This window comes from Bactrocera dorsalis, chromosome 2 (assembly GCF_023373825.1).
Source record: "Bactrocera dorsalis isolate Fly_Bdor chromosome 2, ASM2337382v1, whole genome shotgun sequence".
NCBI classification, from domain to species: domain Eukaryota; kingdom Metazoa; phylum Arthropoda; class Insecta; order Diptera; family Tephritidae; genus Bactrocera; species Bactrocera dorsalis.
This window is the reverse complement of record NC_064304.1, coordinates 75,938,531-75,963,210: the sequence shown is the minus strand read 5'-3', so window position 1 is coordinate 75,963,210 and position 24,680 is coordinate 75,938,531. Positions and strand designations below refer to the sequence as shown.

Below are 24,680 nucleotides of genomic sequence, written 5' to 3'. Positions count from 1 at the left end.
ATTTTAATATAATCTAAATAAAAAAAATTTTAAAATATATTCGGTTAGAGCTCGGATGATTTATTTAGCGTTGAACCTCTGGCCCCCTCATCCGCTACTGAATCATTAGCAGAACCTACATCAAGTCATGAGGAGAATCAATCAGTTGCACCTGGATATAATATTCAATCAAATTTTTCAATTGACAACATAGATGGTAAGAAAAAATAAATTATTATAAATTTGATTTTACCATTATTTTTTAACTAGATGACATATTTTTTGTTCTATGCAAAATATATGAACCATTGAATATAATAGGTTAGGCACCCAAGTCAGATTTGCTTAGTTGTTCGATTTGTAAATTCATTTTGATTATCAGTGATGCCACAGAATCATTGGATTATCGTTTTCAAAGGCAGTTTTCGACATACCTGATGATTTTTATTCTTTGAACCAGATTAACTAAAAATTTCTTTCAAACACAAAATATGCATTACAAATTCATTAAAAAAAATTTGGAATATAGTAGCAGCGATTGCAGCTTTTCTGTAATTGGAGGAAGTAAGATTTTACTGAAAAATTACATAATCAAATCAAAGTTTTGGACTACTGTACTTCACTTCCTAAATAAAGGCATATCTTGATATAGGTACTAAATCCTTATAAATTAGATTAAATATAAGCTTTGTACATATTACAGAAAAGTTTTCCGATGACAACAACAAAAAATATGCAGTATATTAATTTTTCATTCGCGTTCAAAGTTGCTACAATTCTTCATTGGGTTTTTCTCGTACTCTTGCACAAAATGTCACGAAATACAAAAATATGCAAGAGTACGAGAACACACCAATGCCTGTTTGTTGCGAACAAGTGTATATGAATAGCTTCTTTAAGCTTAATTTTATAAGTTATACATCTAATAATTCCAATTTATATTTATAGTTTTACGAGATGCTCAAGAGGGTGATGAAGCTAACAACAGGGGCAACAGTAATCTTGGCCAAGAAGAGGATATTCTAGATTCTGCTCGAAATGAAGAAGTTCTTCAGGACGATGAAAGTGATAATGATTTTCCATTTAACGATCCAGAAACTGAATCTGATTCTGATGACAATCAAAGTAATCAAGATGCACAAAGGAGCGTACAAACTGGTGCAACAATTGGTTCGGAAACAGGTGAATTTTGAAGAAATTCTTTAATTTAAATATTCAAGTATTCCAAAAAGAAATTGTCATAAGTATTTTCGCGCATTTCGTTTGATACTGCGCAATCAAGAACATAAAAATGAGTAAATCATGTTGTCATTTTTATAACAGTGGTTAAAATGGTAAAAACAGTATTGCTGATTTTTAAGTGCACAATTTACATAATGGTCGAAGGGGTCATTGTTCATATATGGAATTTGTTTCATAAAATCCTAATATTCACAAGAAGAGTTGTTCAGTGGAAATATTTGCGATACGCAAAATTATTAGGAAATAATAAAAGTATAGAATATTAGAGACTAAAAATAACAATATTAAAAACATAGTTTATGAATATATTACGGGAGCAAAAACCTGATAAGCCTAATCGAATCCACGGCATTTGGATTTTTGCCGTAGAAACGGCAAACGATTGCTCTCACAACGCAGGGTTGCTAATCTCGATATACTGTAGTAATTATAAAAGTTGTCAATATGTTTGAAATTTTCTTAAAATAACTCGAAATCAGAGTCGAATGCTATTATTTATAAATATAGAAACTATTTTTAATAGTTTGTTTTCAGTTTTGATATTTTACATTATAAAAAATTGTAATTAAAAACATAGATGTGTACAAAACTACATATATATGCGTATTGAGCAATGGCAACATTGTTCAAATGAAAACAAACAAAAATGGCTGATTTCTGCGTTTTTCCTACGTGCTGAACTTTTAACACATTTTGCTCGCTACGGACGGCAACTGAGGAAGGGAGTAGCATTTTTCGCTGATCCAGCTATTAGAATTAGATTAATGCAAATTATACATACTTTTCTTATTTTGAAAAACATGATTGCGTAAATTTAGTGAATCATCTAAGTTAAGGGGTGAGGTGGGTTTTAAAATTTCAAAAAATCGGTTTTTTTTGTTTGCTTTATTAAATTCTATGTACAATACCCCTCGAATATTGTCCTAAATTTTAAAGTTGATCTGAGTAATAATTTCTTGAGAACTTGTGCGCTCGAGGATAGCTGCGCTAAGTGCCCAGTCTTTAAACGTGTTTTTCTCGAAACTGTGTTTTTGAAGTCAGTGGACACGATTTCTCGAAAAGTCATCGACTGATTAAATTCGTATTGTGTACAGGTTTTTAAAATAACATTATCTAGTTATTGAATGAAGAATTTTTCTTGTTTCATTACAACTTATTTTTTTGTCCAAAAAATGTGATTTTTTGTTCAAAGTCTGAGAAAAAAAGGAAAATTTTAATATTTTTTTATTTCGTACGTTCAAAAATGAGATTTAGATATGTACTAACGGAATAAGCTTAGTTTTTTAATTTTGTATGAACCAATAATAAGTTATGCTGTCACGGCGAAAGCACTTTTTTGTTAGACACAAAAGGAAATGAGGTCTCAACGGTTGAATTTTGCAACATTTTTGTTTCGAAGTTTCAGGAGATATTGTACCTTTGTTATAACAATATATTTTTCAAATATATGATTGCTTATAAAGATATAAAGATTATCAACGAAATTTTTTAGTAAAATGTTTATCTAGCACCTTCTCTCATAGGGATGAAAGAGTAAAATAAATTTACTTGTCTTTCAAGTTTTAAAAATCAATAAAATATATTTCAATTTTTGAGAGGGATTATTTGTCATATGAATCATTCACAACACCGCTTACGCAATTATAGCCGAATTAACAACAGCGCGCCAATCGTTTCTTCTTTTCGCTACGTGGCGCCAATTGGATATTCCAAGAGAGGCCAGGTCCTTCTCCACTTGGTCCTTCCAACGGAGGGGATGTCTTCCTTTTCCTCTGCTTCCCCCGGCGGGTACTGCGTCGAATACTTTCAGAGTTGGAGTGTTTTCGTTCATTCGGACAACATCTCCTAGCCAGCGTAGCCGCTGTCTTTTAATTCGCTGAACTATGTCAATGTCGTATGAGGTATACAGCTCATCGTTCCATCGAAAGCGATATTCGCCGTGGCCAACGCTCGAAGAACCATAAATCTTTCGCAGAACTTTTCTCTCGAAAGCTCGCAACGTCGACTCATCAGTTGTCATCGTCCAAGCCTCTGCACCATATTGCAGGACGGGAATTATGAGTGACTTATAGAGTTGGTTTTTGTTCGTCGAGAGAGGACTTTGCTTCTCAATTGCCTACTTAGTTCGAAGTAGCACCTGTTGGCAAGAGTTATCCTGCATTGGATTTCCAGACTGACAGCAGTGACGTGAGTGTGACGACAGTTTGTTTGATGGCAGGAGATATTTCGTCTTTTGCATCCTTGTCCAGTCTGGAGAAAGCAGAACTAACGGCGCGGGTGTTGAGGCCGATGATATCAGCACCACGTACGTCAGCAGCTGTACACTCTTATAAAAGATTGTACCTGCTCGATTAACTTTTACAGCTCGAATAATTTTCTCCAGCAGCAGATTGAAGAATTCGCACGATAGGGAGTCGCCTTGTCTGAAACCTCATTTGGTATCGAACGGCTCGAAGAGGTCCTTCCCGTTCCTGACGGAGCTTTTCGTGTTGCTCAACGTCAGTTTACACAGCCGTATTAGTTTTACGGGGATACCAAATTCCGACATCGCGGCATAGAGGCAGCTCCTTTTCGTGCTGTCGATAGCAGTTATGAAATCGACAAAGAGGTGGTGCGTGTCGATTCTCCTTTCACGGGTCTTTTCCAAGTTTTGGCGCATGGTTAATATATGGTCGGTTGTTGATTTGCCAGGTCTAAAGCCACACTGATAAGGTCCAATCAGTTTGTTGGAGGTGGGCTTTAATCTTTCACACAATACGCTCGATAGAACCTTATTCGCGATGTTGGGGAGGCTTATCCTACGGTAGTTGGCGCAGATTCTGGGATCTCCCTTTGTGTGGATTGGGCAGATCACTATTATTTTCCAATCGTTGGGCATGCTTTCGTCCGACCATATTTTACAAAGAAGCTGATGCATGCTCCTTATCAGTTCTTCGCCGCCGTGTTTGAATAGCTCGGTTGTCCATTGGCCCCCGCCGCTTTGTTGTTCTTCAAGCGGGTAATTTCTATTCGAACTTCTTGGTCGAGCAATGGAATGTCTGCTCCATCGTCATCGATTGGCGAATCGGGTTCACCTTCTCCATTCAGCAGGCTGGAGAACTGTTCCCTCCATAATTTAAATATGCCTGGGCATCGCTGACTAGACCACCTTTAGGGGTTCTACAAGAGTATGCTCCGGTCTTAAAACCTTCTGTAAGCCGCCGTATTTTTTCGTTGAATTTTCGAGCATATCACGCATTTCGGCCTTTCTTCTTTCTTTTTCTGTCTGCAAGTGCGTGGAGTGAATGATAGTACTCGGCGACAGAGTCTCTCTCCCACCACGAATCCCACACCAAACTTGCGCTCCTTTTTATGGAGGGGTGTCTCATCCGAGGCTGGTTGTTAATTTTCATTGGGGGTGTTGTTTTACGTGGCGGGTGCCAAACCCAGCGCACAACCCTTTGTAGGGGATATTTCGCCTTCTCACTTTAGCTCGCCTTCGAACGGATGTTCTTAGGCTACCTAGAGGATACTTGGCCAAAGAACGGAAGTCGTGAGCTGCTTGAGTCATATGTAATAGAATCGTTTCTGGTCACTCCCAAGTGAATGGCGATCAGAGAACTTTCCTCACGTGCGTGAACTTCTTCGCATGACTCCATCCTAGCGATTACAAGTATACTATTTTAAAAAAGTATATCCATACTATCTAATATCAATTCGACACAATTACCTTCTTGCTGCTTTTAGAAAGAAATTTGGTGGCAATAACATAATTTATAATTTTCTCTGATTATTTCTTTTAACAACAAATAACGGGTGATTTTTTTGAGGTTAGGATTTTCATGCATTAGTATTTGACAGATCACGTGGGATTTCAGACATGGTGTCAAAGAGAAAGATGCTCAGTATGCTTTGACATTTCATCATGAATATACTTACTAACGAGCAACGCTTGCAAATCATTGAATTTTATTACCAAAATCAGTGTTCGGTTCGAAATGTGAAAATCCGCTTTTTTATCGACAAATTTTGTTCAGCGATGAGGCTCATTTCTGGTTGAATGGCTACGTAAATAAGCAAAATTGCCGCATTTGGGGTGAAGAGCAACCAGAAGCCGTTCAAGAACTGCCCATGCATCCCGAAAAATGCACTGTTTGGTGTGGTTTGTACGCTGGTGGAATCATTGGACCGTATTTTTTCAAAGATGCTGTTGGACGCAACGTTACGGTGAATGGCGATCGCTATCGTTCGATGCTAACAAACTTTTTGTTGCCAAAAATGGAAGAACTGAACTTGGTTGACATGTGGTTTCAACAAGATGGCGCTACATGCCACACAGCTCGCGATTCTGTGGCCATTTTGAGGGAAAACTTCGGACAACAATTCATCTCAAGAAATGGACCTGTAAGTTGGCCACCAAGATCATGCGATTTAACGCCTTTAGACTATTTTTTGTGGGGCTACGTCAAGTCTAAAGTCTACAGAAATAAGCCAGCAACTATTCCAGCTTTGGAAGACAACATTTCCGAAGAAATTCGGGCTATTCCGGCCGAAATGCTCGAAAAAGTTGCCCAAAATTGGACTTTCCGAATGGACCACCTAAGACGCAGCCGCGGTCAACATTTAAATGAAATTATCTTCAAAAAGTAAATGTCATGAACCAATCTAACGTTTCAAATAAAGAACCGATGAGATTTTGCAAATTTTATGCGTTTTTTTTTTTAAAAAGTTATCAAGCTCTTAAAAAATCACCCTTTAAAAAAAATTGAGCAGCCCCTCATATACCGAATATGCCCACATATTCAGTGTCTATGGCTGACTTTTCATCGCTTAATCGCTTATATACATGCCTATTTTATTATAGCTAATTGGACATATTTTCTTGAATAAATTTTAATCTAATCAGCTTATTCACTTATTCTTAATATAAATATTTACGCATCTCCAGTTGAGTTTGTTATTGTCAAAGTAATGGAATATAGAATATTTCCGATACTTTATTTAAAAAAAAAAAAGGGAAATTATTGAAAATACAACTTAACTTAGCCTCAGTGCTAAAATTAGCTAATTAAAAGGTTTACACAAAAGTTTTGCAATTTTTGTGCTTTTAATTTGTAGCTGGGATCTATTTAACTTTATTCTATTTATTGAAAAAATAATTTTTTTTTCGGGTTTAAAATTAATATTTGGTTGCAAACCCATCAATCACGGCTGGATATCTAAAAGGCATTGACTACTAAACTTTGGCAAGATGTCCTTTGGAGTATTATTCCATTATTGCTTAATCTTTTAGTATAATTCCTGGAAGTTTCCAACTTTATGGGAACGAATTATTTTCTTCAAATGTGTCCAAAGATTTCGAATTTGTTTTGCCGATTTTGGTGATCTTTTTTTGAATTGCGGATAATTAACTCGTCCTTCCGAATAGTAGATTTATGACCTCTCTCTTGGAACTTGTTTTGTCATTTTATTCTGGTTGAAATACCTAACTAAAACCAACCGCTTGGGGAAATTTAGGGTTTTTTCAATGTTTCCGTAAGATTTCCCATCCTTGTACATCTGTACGATAACAGCCCTAGTGTCCTTATCACAAGACTTGTGCTTACTCATTTTTATTTACTAAAATTATTTAATTTCTTAATAGTAACGTATTTCAATAAAAATATAAAGATTTCGTTACCAGAACACAACTAATTTCTAAGAAATCTTAAGAATTCTACACACGTTGCTAATTATATGCACGACCATGTACTCACTATTGCATAAAAGTCCTCAACTATTTCAGAATAACGGGATTTTTTCCAAACAATTTGTCAGCTAAATCTGAACATACTTTCATAGAAGATAATTCAAAATAAAATTATATTTTTACTCTTAAAAATTTTACACAAATCGTTATTTATAGGGACAAGTCGTTGTTAATTAGTTGCACGCATCTGTATATGTAAGACTTCGAATCGAAAAGTGAGATTAGACTTTGTTCAATAGTGCATCAAAACGGACAATCTCTGTAGCTTTACTTGATCTTTTAAATGATATCAGGATAACGATCGAGAACATAAAACTATATTGTACGCTCATGGAATTTTTTTTAATTGCTCCAAGGTCACAGAAACACCGGCTAATTATTTAATATGTTTTATTTTAAAATTTTTTGAGTCTTTTTCAAGAATTTATTAAAAACAAAAAACGAATATTAATGTTGCGTGACATTTCTACTAGTTTCCAATTTTTAAATTGTGTTTGCATATTTCTTCAATAATTAAATTTTGTACGTATGTCCTACGCTAAAATAAAAACTATACTTTGTGAAAACCGAATTTTCATTTTTGATTAATAATTACTCTTTTTATTTACACTTAAAATTATTAAAATAAAAATGGGTATTAAATTTACACCTGTGTATTCTTGCCGTCTTCCCCATTTTTATCGTTTTTTGGCGACTTTTACTAAATACTTATAGTAGAAACCCCTCAGATACAAAACCTTGAATGGTTGTCCACAAAACCCATAAGAGACAAGTAGTTTCATCTAGAGTACCAAATGGTTTGAGCGTAACGATGAAGAGATATAACAAAGTGTAAGGCAGTGCAACAGTGCGAGTTTTCGAGAGAAAGGTTATGCGAATTATATATGGTCCTTCGAGCGTTGGCCACGGCGAATATCGCATTCGATGGAACGATGAGCTGTATGAGGTATACGACGACACTGACATAGTTCAGCGAATTAAATAACATTGGCTACGTAAACACTCTAGCTCTGAAAGTAGAGGAAAAGAAAGATAAAGGACCAGGCTTCGCTTGGAATCGCCAACTGGCACCACTTAGCGAAAAGAAAAACGACTTTCGCGCTGTTGTTAACTCGGCTACAATCGCGTAAGCCGTGTCTACGCCAGTAAAGAAGAAAGAAGACCGTTCTAAAAATTGTGCTTATAATGCTTCTAAAGTTTCACAGAATAATAAAATAATTAATATTTCTTTGAAAAGCCTCGATTTTTTAACACAGCATGGAGGCATGGAGTCTATGAGATCTGGCAACGTTTTATTGGAATTCCTTTTCAAGTCTCTTTCACTACCTGCCATAAATCTCTCGATCTAGTTGGTTTCTCAACAGCTACTCTTCTTGATATCGGTCCACAATTTTTATGTCGGCTTGAGATCAGGAGACTGAGCAAAGCACCGCATAACTTCAACCCCGTTGGCTCTAAACCATTCTTTTGCGCACTTGCTAGTATGTTTAGGGTCATTATTCTGTTGATATACTCATATCAATGGCTTATTCCTTTTGATCCATGATGGCTTAAATTAAGTGAATCGGACCAATACCACTATTTGAAAAACAACCCCATACCATTATTTCGGCGCCGCCATGTTGAACGGTTTTTGATGTAAAACGGGGATTGTCAGGGGGGTTGTGGAATCCAAGACACAATTGCTTGGCTGTCAGAATTGCTTTGCAATTCCGATTTTCAATGGATCAGAATCTGTTTGGATTTTCTCTTTTCGAACATACGCAACACCAATATTCGAATACGCAGTTTCTAGTAGGGAAGCCTGGCAGTTACTGGAGCGTCATGGAGACTTACTAGATTGTCAGAATAACGTTAAAAAAAAAGAAAGTCTAGGTGAAGTTTTCCATTTTAGTGGGGAGAAGAGCGGGTAATTATTTTCAAAAATGTAAAAAAAAACAGTCACATAAAAATACTCAAGCGCGTCCGTCATTTATGATATATACGCGCATTGTATTTCTGATAGTCGATATATGTATATTAATCTGACAATCAATTCAAGGTTGAAGGCCGTAATGAGAGGTTATTAAAAAAAAATAAGTTATTCGAGCGTGTCAGATTTTCTAAGCGAATGTTAATGAACCTCTAAAAAGTGTACCATTTAAATTTCTGACAATTTCGACGTGGACAAAAGTCATTTATTGATTCTAAAACTTGTAAAAAAAAAAAGGTGACCTTGAGATACTCGAGCGCGTCAGATTTTTATGCAGGGGGATGAACTTGATGTCAGAGTCTTCCCAAAAGATAATCTGACAATTATATAGAGGCATATCGTTAATCTGACGATTTAAAAGTGGAAGAATTCTGTTTGGTTCTTGTTTTTGTTACAGGATGTAATAAAAACGGTGTATACATATATAGTATATGTATAGAAAATTTAATAATTTATTAATATAAAAATAGAAAGAATAAAATAAAAAAACATGTCAATTTTCGTCATTCGAGTCATCGTCGAAGTTGGTTTCCACTTCTTCAACTTCTTGAACTTCCTGACAACCAGCTTCGCTTTGCGATACTCCAAAACTGTTATACACTTATTTAGAGTTTGTGGAGTAAACTTTTTGATTTTTCATACGTTTCTTCGCCACAGAAAACACATTTGATACTAACGTCACTCATTTTTACAATGGATGTAAAACTGATCGCTGTAAACGAAAAAAAAAAATAAAAAACACCACAAACAAACAAAAGTGTCAAGCACTAACAACAACCACGTTATGGTGATCAGCTGAGATGGCATCATGGCGGCAGACGTTAGTATGAGAACGGTGCGAGAGAGTGAGAAACAAACAAAAGTGTCAAGAGTCTACTAACAACAACCACGCTAGGGTGATCAGTACACTTGACCTTTTGTCGACGATTTTACCTGTATCGCCCCACGGAAAATGTCATTATATGATTCTGACAGAATTACCTTAAAAATGAAAAAAAATCTATCGCGCTCGAGTATTTCAAGGTGACTTTTTTCTTTACAAATTTGTCACCCTGCTATTTCTCTAAGTCACCCTCAAACTGTCAGAATATTGAAATATACACTCGTCTTCATGTATTTAATTTACCATCTCTTAATCTTACGCGCTCGAGTTTCCCGAAGGATCGATTTTTTTCTCTAATCTGACGAACTCCTCCCAACGCACGCCTCCATATTAAGGGCTCATATTTGGTAGGGGTACATAAAAAGGTGCAATGTTTCTCCCCATAAAGTTTTCTGACACGCTTAAGTAACTGCAAAAATCCCCTCTTGGGCCCCCTACTATTACTAATGTGACACAATTTGCAAATTAATACATTTGGAAGCAATCCTATTAAAGTTTTTAATGAGTACCGAATTAAAGGAAGATTTTAAGAGATAACATCGAATGAATAAAGACGCATTTAGGTGTTAAATTACGATTATTAGGTTTTCATAATCTTCTTTAAATATCTGGATTTTTTCCCAAAAACTCAAAAAATAAGGCATTAGAGAGATTAGAAAATCTTTTGATTTCTTAACTTAAATTTCAAATCTGTGAGCGACTATATTCTTGGTTTGTTTCTGATCGCAAAACCGATAAAATGGGATCCGTAACACCCAAGACCGATACAAATTCTGTTTCGAACATCAAACCTACATATAATGTCTGAATTCATGACACCTACTACTTTTTTTGATCGATTTCAATTCTGATTCCGACAACTATCAGATTCCACAACACCACTGTATATTCTGAGTTAGGGGGACACCGGACAAAGTTCCTATAACCTGTACTACCAAATAACTCAATTTTAGATTCGTCTGACAACAATATAAAAACGGTCCAAAAGTGTTTTCCCTTATTCCCCAAAAAGCAATGCTTAATTAACACACGAAATGCTTTATGATCCATTTTTTTAGTAGTAGTAGTAGTATTATCTATATATGTGTCAGCCTCAGTAAAGCGTGAACGGGTCTCAGCCGCACTTTTCTTGGAATTAATAAAGAAAAGCAAAATTTCCCGCAAATGTCGAGAATTCGGCTCAAAAAGTGACATTTTCAGTTGAGAATAAGTTTGGGATGCAAACAGATCTCTACAAATATTTTGTTGGGTTTATGTTGACACAAATGTCCAAGATCGATATAAAACGATTTAATCGACCAGTGCTTGATCATAGCGACATCCATTGGAAAACGGAAAGCAAGTTGTAGACCTAATACTTTATTGCGATCGTCTGCAGTGGATTTTTGTGCTTTCGTTCACGAGTTTCATTTTTTTCTATTATTTAAAGCATTTACTACCATTTGAGAAGAGCATTTTTTGATTTCTTTGATCTCTTTATAAGTTTTCCTACTTTTCTCAATTTTTTTATCGTTTCCTGCTGGAGAAAAACACAATGATTAAATAAAATAAAATAAAATAAAAACTAATTAAAAATGCTGCTAAACTATTTAGTTATTTTACTACTTACTCACGTAGATAATTCATTTATCACTTACACCTTAGCACCCACTCCGGAATAAAAACCATTTTTTTGTTATGGCCAAATGATTGCCTTTTAATTCGTTAAGGTATTTATGTAAACAAGTTTTACGCAATATTTTAAGTAAAATCTCCTTGGTCGGATACCAGTGGTGTGGCAGTAAATGTATGGAAAAACCGGAAATTGATGAGCTCCCTGGCCGGATACCAATGGAGGTTGTACCAAGTACATATATAAAAAAATCGAAATTATTAAGATTGGATGAGCAACTGATGAGGCAAGATGCTTTGAGAATAACGAGAAAAGCTGCTGCGCGCCGAAAATAGCAAAACGTCCGCTGATGTGAATCGCTCGTAGATCGTGACCGAAAGGGCCGTCCTCTTCCAGGACCAGGGTTTTTGCTCGTTGTGTTGTGGAGAGTTATGGTGGGTTGATGTACGGCGTGTATTGGTGTGTGTGTGTGAGTGTTGTCTCCAAGTGTGGTGAGTGTGCCAGTGTTGCTTTGTGAGTGGTGTGTTGTGTGGTGTATGGGGACGGGAAGCTTAACTCATTTAGCCACTATTAAAGTACAATTACTTTCCTAATTTTGTAAATATTTGTTATGTTAAGGACTATTTTGAAAACGAAATATCTAAGACTCCTTTTATTTTGTAGAAGGCAATAACAACTGTCCCCGAGAACTAGCAAAGCAGAAGTAGAATAGCGATTATCACAATAAAAATGGGTTTTGTATTTTAACGCTCTCCCCAAAATTCTACTCTGGATCCGTCCCTGACCGTTACTGTACCTCGTCATTTACTACTGTGCGCAAAAAATAAGGTGTCATTGTATTTATTTTGAAAATTCTTTATTTATTCTTCCAAATCAATTTCATCCCCTTCAAAGTAATCCCCTCCCGATGCAATGCACTTATGCCAACGGATTTTCCAGTCTTCGAAGCACTGGTTGTAGTCACTTTCCGGTATGGCCTTCAGTTCGGTCTTCGCTGCGGCTTGAATCTCCTCTATCGTATAAAAAAGGTGTCCCCGGAGCGGTCTTTTGAGCTTGGTGAACAGCCAGAAGTCGCACGGCGCCAGATCAGGTGAATACGGTGGTTGCGGAACGTTTTTGGCGAAATGATCACGAATTACGAGGGCAGTATGGGATAGTGCTTTATCGTGGTGTAAAACCAAGAATTGTCTTTCCACAAGTCCGGCCTTTTTAGGCGGATATCGTTACGCATACGACGCATAACGTTCAAATAATATTCCTTGTTGACTGTTTGATCGGTTGGAAGGAATTCATAATCCACAGCACAACGATAATCGAAGAAAACAGTCAACATGACCTTGATTTTTGAGCGACTTTGGCGCGATTTTTTTGGTCTCGGCTCTCTTTTGGCACGATATTCGCTCGATTGATCGGTTGTTTCGGGGTCGTAATCATAGATCCAAGTCTCATCGCCAGTTACAATGCATTTCATGACACCCTGGTAGTCGGAAAGCATCGTTTCACACACTTCAACGCGACGCCTTTTTTCCAAAAAATTCAATTTTTCGGTACAACTCGACGCGCTTGACGGCCCAAAACATCCTTCAAAAGGGTATTGGCTGCGCCTTTCGATATGCTAACTTCATCAGCATGGTCTCTAATTGTTAATCGACGGTTTTTCAACACCAAATCTTTGATTTGTTGAACGTGAGCTTCGTCGCTCTTCGTCTTCGACACGTTCACGGCCGGCTTGGAACTCACTATATATACCACTTGTAAACATTTTTTTTTTAAACATAGCCTCATCACCAAAGGCTTTCTGCACCATCTCCAACGTATCCGCAGCAGAAAATTGATTTCGTAAACAAAATTTAATGCAAATTCTTTGCTCAACAAATTTCGACATCGCAAAAAACAAAAAACTCACTTTTAGCAGCTCACAAAACGACACGTATCACTAATGAATATTTTGACATGAAATTTGACATAAATGTGACTGACAGTACTACCAACCTAAAAAAAAAAAATAATTCTCCAAATCTTTCGACGCGCTTAGTTTAAATTCAAATGTCACCTTATTTTTTGGGCGCAAAAATAGTTTAAAAAACAGCCAAACAAATTTTTTATATTCACTCCTATTATTTAATGATTTTTTAGTCAAAAATTATACAATAACTGTTATTTTCTGTCCCTGCTTTATCACAAAGTGGAAGATTTAACTTTAATTTCATATAACCCTTTATTATTTAAAGCCACAATTTGTTCATAATAAAATAATATGATCCAAAATTCTCGTTTCGGTAAATTTTGAAATTTGACAGTTTTTCTATGTTAACTCTTAAGGTTCTGTTGTTTCGTGATACAAGAGTCCGTATCTTTTTATTTGAATTTTGTTACCTGTTTTCGTTTTTTAAGCAATAAAAGATTTTGCACTTGCAGATATTGGGGTCCTTTTTCTTGAAGATGAATCTGGCGATTCTTCGCCGCAAGAGGAGGAAGCTTCTGAGGATGGCGAAACAGACGAACAATCAGATGAATTTAATTTCGGAGATCAGCAATTGGAACGTCGAAATACAAGTAATAGTACCCGTAATGATTTAGCTCCACAATCTATGCAATGGGCTATAAGAAATAGAGATATTTCTCGCTCTTCTGTTCGTGTACCAGCTGGGTCAAACTTAGTTTTTATTGACCCAATGGCATTACGTCGCTCTACTGTTCCAACAAGTTCTAACGTAGCTGTTCCACCCCAAGAGCATCAGACTATGGCAACAACCGCAAGCAACTTGGCTCGTGCATTCGGTATTGTCATCCGGCAAATATCAGATCTGCTTAATAATTTTACTTATCAACTTACAACTGAAATTGAAAAGCCTACATATAAAACACAAATGGAAGAAGCAATTCAATTACAAGTAAGCTTTAACCATTTATATATAGATTTTAAATATTATGTTTACTGAAAAAATATCTCCAATATCTTTTTGTTGAACTGTTTTTTTTCTAGTATATCATACTCAACGTGAGGAAATTGACAATGCCTGGTAGACATCTTCCTCCTTTCTTGTTGTATGTTATTATATCACTCAGTTAATATATACATAAATGATCAGCGTGACGAGCTGAATTGATTTAGCCATGCTTTGTTTGTATATACACCAAATAGTCCCTACGTTTTTAAGATATTGTCTGAAATTTTGCATACCTTTTTTCATAAAAGCTCATTTGGAGGAATCGCCATTTATTTTGTATTCGACCAGATATCTTCACGAAATTTGGCAGAGGCTCAAGATCACGTCAATCTCCCTTGATTAAGTTCATATGTATATAACGCTTTTTGAAATTTTAACTTTTTTAAAGTAAATTTTTAAATGAAAATTTTAGGTAGTTTTAATTAAAAATTATATTTAAATAACCTTTAAAGATAAATTGATGAAATTTTCATGATTTTAAAATATTAATAAATAAAACCCTATGTTTTCGTTTTTTAACGGTTGTATGTATCAGCTAAAGCTAATCGAAATAGATATAGGGTTATATATGCGATCAATTTCTTAGTAGTTTGCGAACGTAGAAGAGTTAAAAATGTAACACTTAACACTAAACTTAACAGCCTTCTATAGTTGCGTGGTTAGTGTCGGCTTACATCGGGACTACAACCATGCCTTCTTCCCATACAGCACATTTTTAAATTTCAAAATTTCACATGATTGTTTCACTTTAAACTACACAAACTAAGCACCAATTAATATATTGAGAAAAAACTTTGCACAAATAGTGGTTTTAAGGTATGCCATCTCGAGTCGAAAAATTGTCAAAATCGGACCATAATAGTTCAAGCCCCCACATACTGCATATGAGGTCCCCAGTACATTTGGTGACGTTTTGCCGAAAATATCCGTCAATTTGTGAGAAATGTTATTAATATTCGGGAAATGTTTCTTTGATAATAACATACCCTTGTGTCAAAAATTGAATCGGAACAATACTTCCCTTAGCCCTCATATACCTAATATAAAGATTTTCGATCCAATATAGGAGTTGTTTTAATGAAATTGAGAGAGCGTATTTTTTCAATACGAGAGCTTTTTTATCTTTGTGCCTAAAATGGATAAACCGGGAGAAATTGTTTGAGGAATGTTTAAATGTTCTTTAATCGTAATAAAACCGAATTTTTGCGTTGGTGTGTGACAATAGAAATATGGCTCTATCATATCACACGAGTCCAATTGACGGACATTATAGTGGACTGATGAAGCGGTCTTCAAGCGCGGAAAGACGAAAAAGTCGGCTGGAAAGGTTATGGCATCGGCCTTTTGGGATGCACGTGGTATAATACTCTTATACTGACTACTGAGCCAGTTATAATCCATTGCATTGTATATTTGGATGCAGTTCTATTCTACTATTCCAAATATTTAGAAATTGCATTATTTTTTAGGAAGGATCAGCTTGAAAAAGTACGTATGTATTATCGCTCATTTGCTGCAACACCGGCATAAGTCAAAAAATCGATTCTCCAGAAAACGCGTTTAAAGTTTTCAACTGACTACAACCTTACACGGTGACTCCAACCTTACACCTCTTCTCAAGCGGAGCATATAAGAGGTATTCATATGAATTTTTCACTCAACATGAAGTATGATATAATGAACAATTCTGCAGCATTAACTCAAAAATCACGTTTTTTGATTTATGCCGGTCTTGCAGCAAATGAGCGATATGTACTTCATCGTTTCCGTTTAAATATTCCTCGCTAAAGAGCTCCGATAATAAACGTGTCCGTTCGCTGCTAAATTCAAAGTGTTCCCGCGACACCGGAAATTAGCCATTATTTGTCGTAAAAAGTAAATAACAAAAAAAGTTTATGGTATGATATCCATAAGAGATAGACCATCGCGGAGTTTCCTGTAGGCCATTTCAATGGGTAGAATACTTAGTACATTATTTTGACAAATCTCATAGGGTTCAACTTGCGTTTGCAGCGTAAGTATAAATTTAATTATTTTCGACATCACATTAGAAACTCCAAAATAATAATATTAATGGATGTTATTATACATATAAACCTTCCTCTCCAATCACTCCATCTATTAAAAAAAACGCATTAAAATCCGTTGCGTAGTTTTAAAGATTTAAGCATACAAAGGTATATAGGGACAGAAAAATCGACTTTCTCTTATACAGTGTACTGATGATGATAATATTTTCACTGTATTTAATACACAGGTTAACTTTTATATTCGGAATTCGCGAACAAAAACAAATTGTAATCATCGAAAAACGCTTAAATATTTTTAAAATATTCCTATTAAGATCTATAAACTCTTTTATGCGTTTGAACCAATGTGGAAGTACTTTTGTACTCTGATTGGGTTATCTGCAAAACATGTCTGTTGACTTATTTCATTTTTTTTATGAACAAGAATAAAAAGAAGTCATCCGGTGCCAAGTCATGACGGTACGGAGGACGACTCATCAAATCGATGGTTTGGGTGCTCAAAAATGAAGTAGCATTGTCGTGGTGAAAAGTGACCCCTTCGTCGGGGGGATTTCCTGATTTCTTGAAAGATAACTGCCAAACAAATAGTTATGAACTACTCAGAAATTACTGTTCTGCGTTGTTCCAGTGATATGGCTGCGATATACCCAGTTTTTCCAAAAAAAAGCGAATCGGAATCGAAATGCTGCTCAGCCATTGCATGTCCCATCGATGAAAACAAGTGGTAATTTGAAGGGGCCAAGTCTGATGGATAAGGCGGGTGTATTTTGAACCAATTTTGCTTTGTGTGCAGGTGCATTGTCATGTAACAAAATTACTTTACCGAGTCTTCTGCCCCATTCTGGTCGCTTTTCAATCATTTGATCATTTGTTGTCTGTAGCGACTAGTCTTAACAATTTCACCAGGTTTTAGAAGCTCATTATATACCACACCCTTCTGATCCCACCGACACAGCATTGCTTTCTTACCTAGTGCCTCTTGTTGTAACCAAATAGCACCAAGATCACGAACTTCAATTTATGGCATCAAATAGTCGGTTAACTTGGCGCAATATTGGTCGCCATTGATGATTACGTACTTACCGACATCATTTTTTAAGAAATATGGACCGATAATTGCACTGACCCACCAACGACACCAAACCGTTGTTTTTTCTGGTTGAAATAACAACTCTTTAATCTCTTCAGGTTGCGCTTTGTTCCAAATGCGGCAATTTTGCTTGTTTACATACCCATTGAGCTCATCGCTGAACAAAATTTGGCTCGAAAACGTCGGATCTTCTTGGAACTTTTCAAGAGCCCATAGAGCGAAGCAATGTCGCTTGAGAAGGTTGGGCGGCATCAGTTCTTGCACTAGCTGTATTGTACGTTTTCAATTTAAGATCTCGACGTAAAATGCTCCAAGCTATTCCATACGTCAGTCCGAGTTGCTTCGAATGGCAACGAATCAACTAAACACGGTGTTCGGTTACACTCTCAGATACGGCTGCTTTATTTTCTTTAATGCGTGGTGGACGTGGTCTATTCGGTCAAATATTATCCAATAATGAATGCTGGGTTTCAAGATGGGTGATGATTTAGGCCAATTAATTGAGCGAAGTGCGAGAAACACATTCTTTACAGAACTTGGATTATTGTAATAAAATTGAACGATTTGTAAATGTTGTTCAAACGAAGTCTTTTCATGATGAAATGCTAAACAATACTTAACAAAAATAACACGAAAGCGTGACACGACTCATGCGTAATCTGTCAAAAAAAAAGCTATTGAAAAAGTACCTCCACTGGGATCATCCGTTATATCATAGTCATAGTATTGCATGACCAAATCTGCTACATACATATGTATGTATGTATGTGTAATGCGGGGTAATCGGGATACGAATTTTTCGTTCACTAAACTTGTTCATTTTTATTAGTTGGACATTCATTGTTCGTTTTAAAGTGGTACAACTTAGACAATTTAACTAATTAAAAAAGATAAAAATTCATATTTTATATTATAAAATAAAAATATTTTAATTTATAAAAAAATTTTAATAGGCCTGGACTCAATTCATTTATTTAAGGGATCGTCTCAGTGTGACTTTCCGAAAACTCACTGGTTTTCGCGATTTTTTTAATGTTGAAATTCAGTCTGATTTATGTTTTTATAAATAAATACATTCATGACGAATACAAAATGATTTTTTTATGTTATGAATGTCCGAATAATAAAAATATAGCGTATGGTTTTATCCTTTTACTATATACCAAAATAGATTACGTGCTTTAGTTGTGTTACTTGTTGACGAAAACTATAATATTGTGATAAGATTGAATCAATTACCTTCAAAATAAGCTAATATGATACCAATTTTGATTGTAATCCATTCACGGTTTCGGCGAATAATGAAATTGAACCCTTTCGCTCCTTTTTTTTTAATATAAGTCCAGCGATTGATGCGATTTTTAGGAAGTGGCACCGTTTTATAACGGTCGCCATTGACGGCTACGTTCTCGTTTAGCTCAAAAACGGCTGATCTTTTTGGAACTTTTCAAGAGCCCATAGAGCGAAGCGAAGCCCATAGCTGTATTATACGCTTTCCATTTAAAATCTCGACGTAAAATCCGCCAAGTCGTTCCATACGTCAGTCCGAGTTGCTTCGAATGGTACCGAATCAATTAAACACGGTCTTCGGGTACACTCTCAGCTACGGCTGCTTTATTTTCTTCACTGCGTGCTGGACGTGGTCTATTCGGTCGAATATTATCCAATAATGAATGCTGGGTTTCAAGATGGGTGATGGTGTTACGAATAGTACACTCAGTGGACCGATTATGTCGACTATAAATTGAGCGGACCAGCGTGGATTTCACCACTCTTGGCTCAGAACGAGAAATTTTAACAGAGATGAGTTAACAGAGCTGAGCATTGAATGAAAATTATGCTCAGAGGCTTGCTTTGATACTATAGCCGCATGCTATTCTCTTTGCATATACGTTTATATGAATCATATTTATTGATATGAATTTCTTTTTTGAACTTTTTTTATTTATATTATTTATTGATATGAATTTCGTTTTGAAATTTTTAGGAATGCATGCAAAAGTGATAACATTTTATTTAAACATACATATGTAGCTATTTCAAAGTATTTCTTATGTTTGATAATATATTGTACATAACATATCATCATAAAATACTAATATTCTAATAATCAATTTATATAAATCCTACCTCTCATCATTTAACACCTATGTATATTCGCATGTATCATTGATAGTCAATTTGGAAATTTAATATTTTTATTTTGTTTTTACGTAATATAATATCCTAATATTTTGTATTAAAATTGTTACTAATAGAGATTAAGTTTATTACAACATATGCTTATATACAGTGGACCAATAAAGTTTACATACACCTAGTTCTATTAAATTACGACCCGTTTATTTGTTTTAAAATGAATACATTTTGTGATTTTTTTCTATCCATATCAAGATATGTATATTTAACATTAAATATAGCATATCAAAAAAATTTTTTTTTATACACAAATAAAAAAAATTAATGCTAAAGCTTAAAATGCGCCTAATTCATATCAAAAAAGTTTACGTACATAAATGATTATTTATATAAGTCAAAAGAAATTACAATAGGTTTAGCGGTTTTTGTCCTACATTTTGTTGATATTATTGTCCTTAGACCTCGATGTATTCTCCCCACTCGATTTCGAGTATTATTTCCGGATATTTTTACCCACTAAGTCCATGTCCAGCTTTTTGGCCTTATTTTAATGAAATTCGATGTTTTCGAATACCATTTTCCAAAAAGTTCCAGATATTTTGAATAGTATTAATGTCTAGTGTTTGCGAGACCTATGGAGTTATTACTAATTCAATAACAACCCTGCACGTACAAGATGAGATGGGTGTTTTGGGTCGTTGTCTTGTTATAACTAGAAGCGGCCGCTAATAGCTGCCGATTTAAGCACACTTAAAATTGAATTATTTTGTTAAAATGTTCAGAATGTTATCAATACACTAATGCGGGCAGATACATTAATGTATATGATAATACATATGTATTTACATGTGTGTAACATTCCCGTATAATGCATACACAAACCTACCAACATAAGTATGAATATGAGTACACATGTAAATATGTCACCCGCAAAAACTACAAACATTGTTCTGCAAAAACAACACATCATACATTCTTATATGCGTGAACATGTGAATATGTCGAAATACAAATATTGTTCTACAAAAACAACAATCGTCACAAATAGCATCAGAAATCAATATGACAGCCAAATTGCCCATGTCAAAATGTAAAGTAAATTACACAACAAAATTTTCATTCATATACGTAATCGCACATTCAACGAACAAAATTGATTCATTCATAAAACCAATTTCATACACCTCTCACCGAGTATGCCTTTGCCTATAAGCTGCTTTTGGCGACGAAGGCAAAAGCTAAAATTCATAAATTGAATATATTTCTGAAAATATATGAGAAAGAAAAAGTGACAACCCCGCAAATAACGGGTGATTTTTTTGAGGTTAGGATTTTCATGCATTAGTATTTGACAGATCACGTGGGATTTCAGACATGGTGTCAAAGAGAAAGATGCTCAGTATGCTTTGACATTTCATCATGAATAGACTTACTAACGAGCAACGCTTGCAAATCATTGAATTTTATTACCAAAATCAGTGTTCGGTTCGAAATGTGTTTCGCGCTTTACGTCCGATTTATGGTCTACATAATCGACCAAGTGAGCAAACAATTAATGCGATTGTGACCAAGTTTCGCACTCAGTTTACTTTATTGGACATTAAACCAACCACACGAATGCGTACAGTGCGTACAGAAGAGAATATTGCGTCTGTTTCTGAGAGTGTGGCTGAAGACCGTGAAATGTCGATTCGTCGCCGTTCGCAGCAATTGGGTTTGTGTTATTCGACCACATGGAAGATTTTACGCAAAGATCTTGGTGTAAAACCGTGTAAAACAGCTCGTGCAAGAACTGAAGCCGAACGATCTGCCACAACGTCGAATTTTCAGTGAATGGGCCCTAGAAAAGTTGGCAGAAAATCCGCTTTTTTATCGACAAATTTTGTTCAGCGATGAGGCTCATTTCTGGTTGAATGGCTACGTAAATAAGCAAAATTGCCGCATTTGGGGTGAAGAGCAACCAGAAGCCGTTCAAGAACTGCCCATGCATCCCGAAAAATGCACTGTTTGGTGTGGTTTGTACGCTGGTGGAATCATTGGACCGTATTTTTTCAAAGATGCTGTTGGACGCAACGTTACGGTGAATGGCGATCGCTATCGTTCGATGCTAACAAACTTTTTGTTGCCAAAAATGGAAGAACTGAACTTGGTTGACATGTGGTTTCAACAAGATGGCGCTACATGCCACACAGCTCGCGATTCTATGGCCATTTTGAGGGAAAACTTCGGACAACAATTCATCTCAAGAAATGGACCCGTAAGTTGGCCACCAAGATCATGCGATTTAACGCCTTTAGACTATTTTTTGTGGGGCTACGTCAAGTCTAAAGTCTACAGAAATAAGCCAGCAACTATTCCAGCTTTGGAAGACAACATTTCCGAAGAAATTCGGGCTATTCCGGCCGAAATGCTCGAAAAAGTTGCCCAAAATTGGACTTTCCGAATGGACCACCTAAGACGCAGCCGCGGTCAACATTTAAATGAAATTATCTTCAAAAAGTAAATGTCATGAACCAATCTAACGTTTCAAATAAAGAACCGATGAGATTTTGCAAATTTTATGCGTTTTTTTTTAAAAAAAAGTTATCAAGTGTGATGGCCGGAATCAATTAATTTAAATTTTTATTTCGTACGTGCGCAGCACGTCTCGCTTCGTTGACAGTCAGTTTAAAGAGAACGATAAAACTCATTCGCCCAGCAAAGCACACAAGACATTCCCAATTCACAATTGACACTTCTTACAGCAGTCGTTCATTCTATTACATTCATCGCATTCTCTTACATTCTATTACATTCTATTGCACTCTTACAGTTCGGCCGTCCTGACATTAAACCGACCTCGGTTTACTGATAATATATATTTACTTAATATTTGTTATTCTTGTTTTTTGTTTTTTTTTTTTATATATATAAATATCTTAACTAATATTAATATCGGAAGTGTTGTCTTTTCTCACCTCTGGCACACATTTAGAGTCTGGATTAATCCATAATTTCAATTTACTTGCTTCTAACACTCCATCGTACGGCAGTTGTGTAATTTGACACCCCTCTATATCCCGTATCACATACCGATCATTCGGAAGTTTTTTATATATTACGTAAGGACCGCGAAATCGCTGAATCAGTTTTTTGTTATTACCCGCCGTGGTATCCACATTTTTAATAACCACAAAATTCCCCACTGAAAATTCGGGTGCCGCCCTGTGGTGTTTACCGAAGTACTTAAGGTTATACTCTTGAGATTTTTCTATGTTATTCAGCGCCTTTTTTCTCATATCGTATAAGTCTGTTAACTGTTCATTCGACTTCTCTTCCAAATATTCCGTCAGTTCGTCTACTATTTTACCTCGTTGTCCTATCCCAAACAGAAGTGCTGAAGGTGTATATTTTGTGGTGGAATGTACTGAATTGTTAATGGCATATTCTATCTCAATTAATTTTTTTGCCCAATCCGCATGTTTAAGAGGTTCTGATAATTTTGCTAACATCGGTGTCACTACTTCATTCACTCTCTCCACTTGTCCATTTGCTTTCGGGGATGCGGTTGCATTTCGCACTTGAACTATGTTGTGCTTTTGCAAAAACTCTTCAAATTCTGCTGAAGTGAAGCACGTTCCTCTATCATCTATTATTCTACGTGGCCTACTGTAATTCATAAAATAACTTTCTAATGCACTGCAGACTTCTCTTGTACTCGTTGCTGTTGCCGGGTATAATTTCACATATTTTGTAAAGGCATCGATGACCACTAAAATGTACTTCTTTTTTGATATTATCGACGGAAGGGGGCCTAAGTGGTCCACATGAATCGTATCGAAAGGTATCGGTATTTTGGGAATACTGTGTAGAGTTGCTGCATTATTATTTGAAGATGCTGAATAGTAAATACACTTTAGGCAATTTCGAATAAAATTATGTACGTAAGTTTTCATCTGCGGGAACCAATAATATTTTTTAATTGCTGTACAGCACTTTTCTGTAGCTAAGTGGCCCATTTTCTCATGCGTCGTTCTAATTATATTATTTATCATTTCATCAGGGACATATAGCTGTGAGTGACCTGCGGGTGATTTATGGTACACCAACCCATCTTTCAACTCAAAATTTTTCACTTCAGATTGTTCTAAGTTTTGTCGCAGTTCTACAATGCGGGGGTCTCTATTTTGCGTAACTTGCAAGTGAAAATCTAATTCCGCAGTGTCAATGTATGCAATTGTTTGATTAGTTCTACTTAAGGCATCCACGTGAGCCATGGATGTACCAGGTCTATGCTGGATTGAATAATTATAATTTTCTAAGAACAATGCCCATCTAGCAATTTTTGCTGAACTGCTTCTATTATTTAACGTCATAGCCAACGAATCACAGTCAGTAACAATTTTGAACGGAATGCCCATTAAGTAAGTATGGAAGCGCTTAAGTGCATAAATAATTGCTAAAGTTTCTAATTCGTAACTGTGTAATCTAGATTCAGGGGCGGAAGTAGTTTTTGAAAAGTAAGAAATCGGATGAAATTTTTTGTCATCTTGTTTCTGAAGTAACATTGCCCCAAAACCCGAGGCACTGGCATCGCAATGTAATTCTGTTTCAGCTTCAGGGTTGTAAATCGATAAAATAGGGGCCTCTAACAATTTTGTACGCAAGGTAGTGAAGGCTTGTTTGCACTCTTCAGTGAACTGAAATTGTTCATTTTTCTTCAATAATTTAGTCATTGGACGGGCAATCTTGGAGAACGAGGGTACAAAGCGGCGGAAGTATGAAAAAAGACCATGGCAACGTTCCATTTCCTTTCTATTCTTAGGTTCTGGATATTCCTGAATTGCTTGCAAGTGTGACCGTTTGGGTGAAATGCCAGCAGAGTTGGCTAAGTATCCTAAGTATTCTAATTCGTCGTAAGCAAATCGGCATTTTTTGGGCTGAATTCGAAGACCGTTTCGAGCCAAAATTTCAAAAAGTCTCTTAAGGGTTTCCAAATGAGACTTAAAATCTTTCGAAGCTATTAAAATGTCATCCATAAATACTACCACTAACCCCTCTTTGATGAGGTCACC

The 24,680-nt window shown here is 35.8% G+C and overlaps 2 protein-coding genes across 3 annotated transcripts in view; one reads left to right on the top strand and one right to left on the bottom strand.

Annotated features, from left to right (window-relative positions):
* Nucleotides 1-24,680, top strand: part of LOC105230161 (E3 ubiquitin-protein ligase hyd) — an 87,462-nt gene that overhangs the window by 27,809 nt on the left and 34,973 nt on the right. For both annotated transcript variants that reach the window (XM_011210774.4, XM_019991998.3), the window contains exons 8-10: nucleotides 49-196; nucleotides 928-1,161; nucleotides 13,835-14,310. In XM_011210774.4, coding sequence (XP_011209076.2) covers nucleotides 49-196; nucleotides 928-1,161; nucleotides 13,835-14,310 — 858 coding nt within the window. The remainder of the gene's footprint in view (nucleotides 1-48; nucleotides 197-927; nucleotides 1,162-13,834; nucleotides 14,311-24,680) is intronic.
* LOC125776679 (uncharacterized) overlaps nucleotides 5,490-24,680 on the bottom strand; it is a 125,356-nt gene continuing 106,165 nt past the window's right edge. Inside the window, exon 2 of the mRNA XM_049450201.1 lies at nucleotides 5,490-5,602. The gene's annotated coding sequence lies outside the window, so the exon portion shown is untranslated. The remainder of the gene's footprint in view (nucleotides 5,603-24,680) is intronic.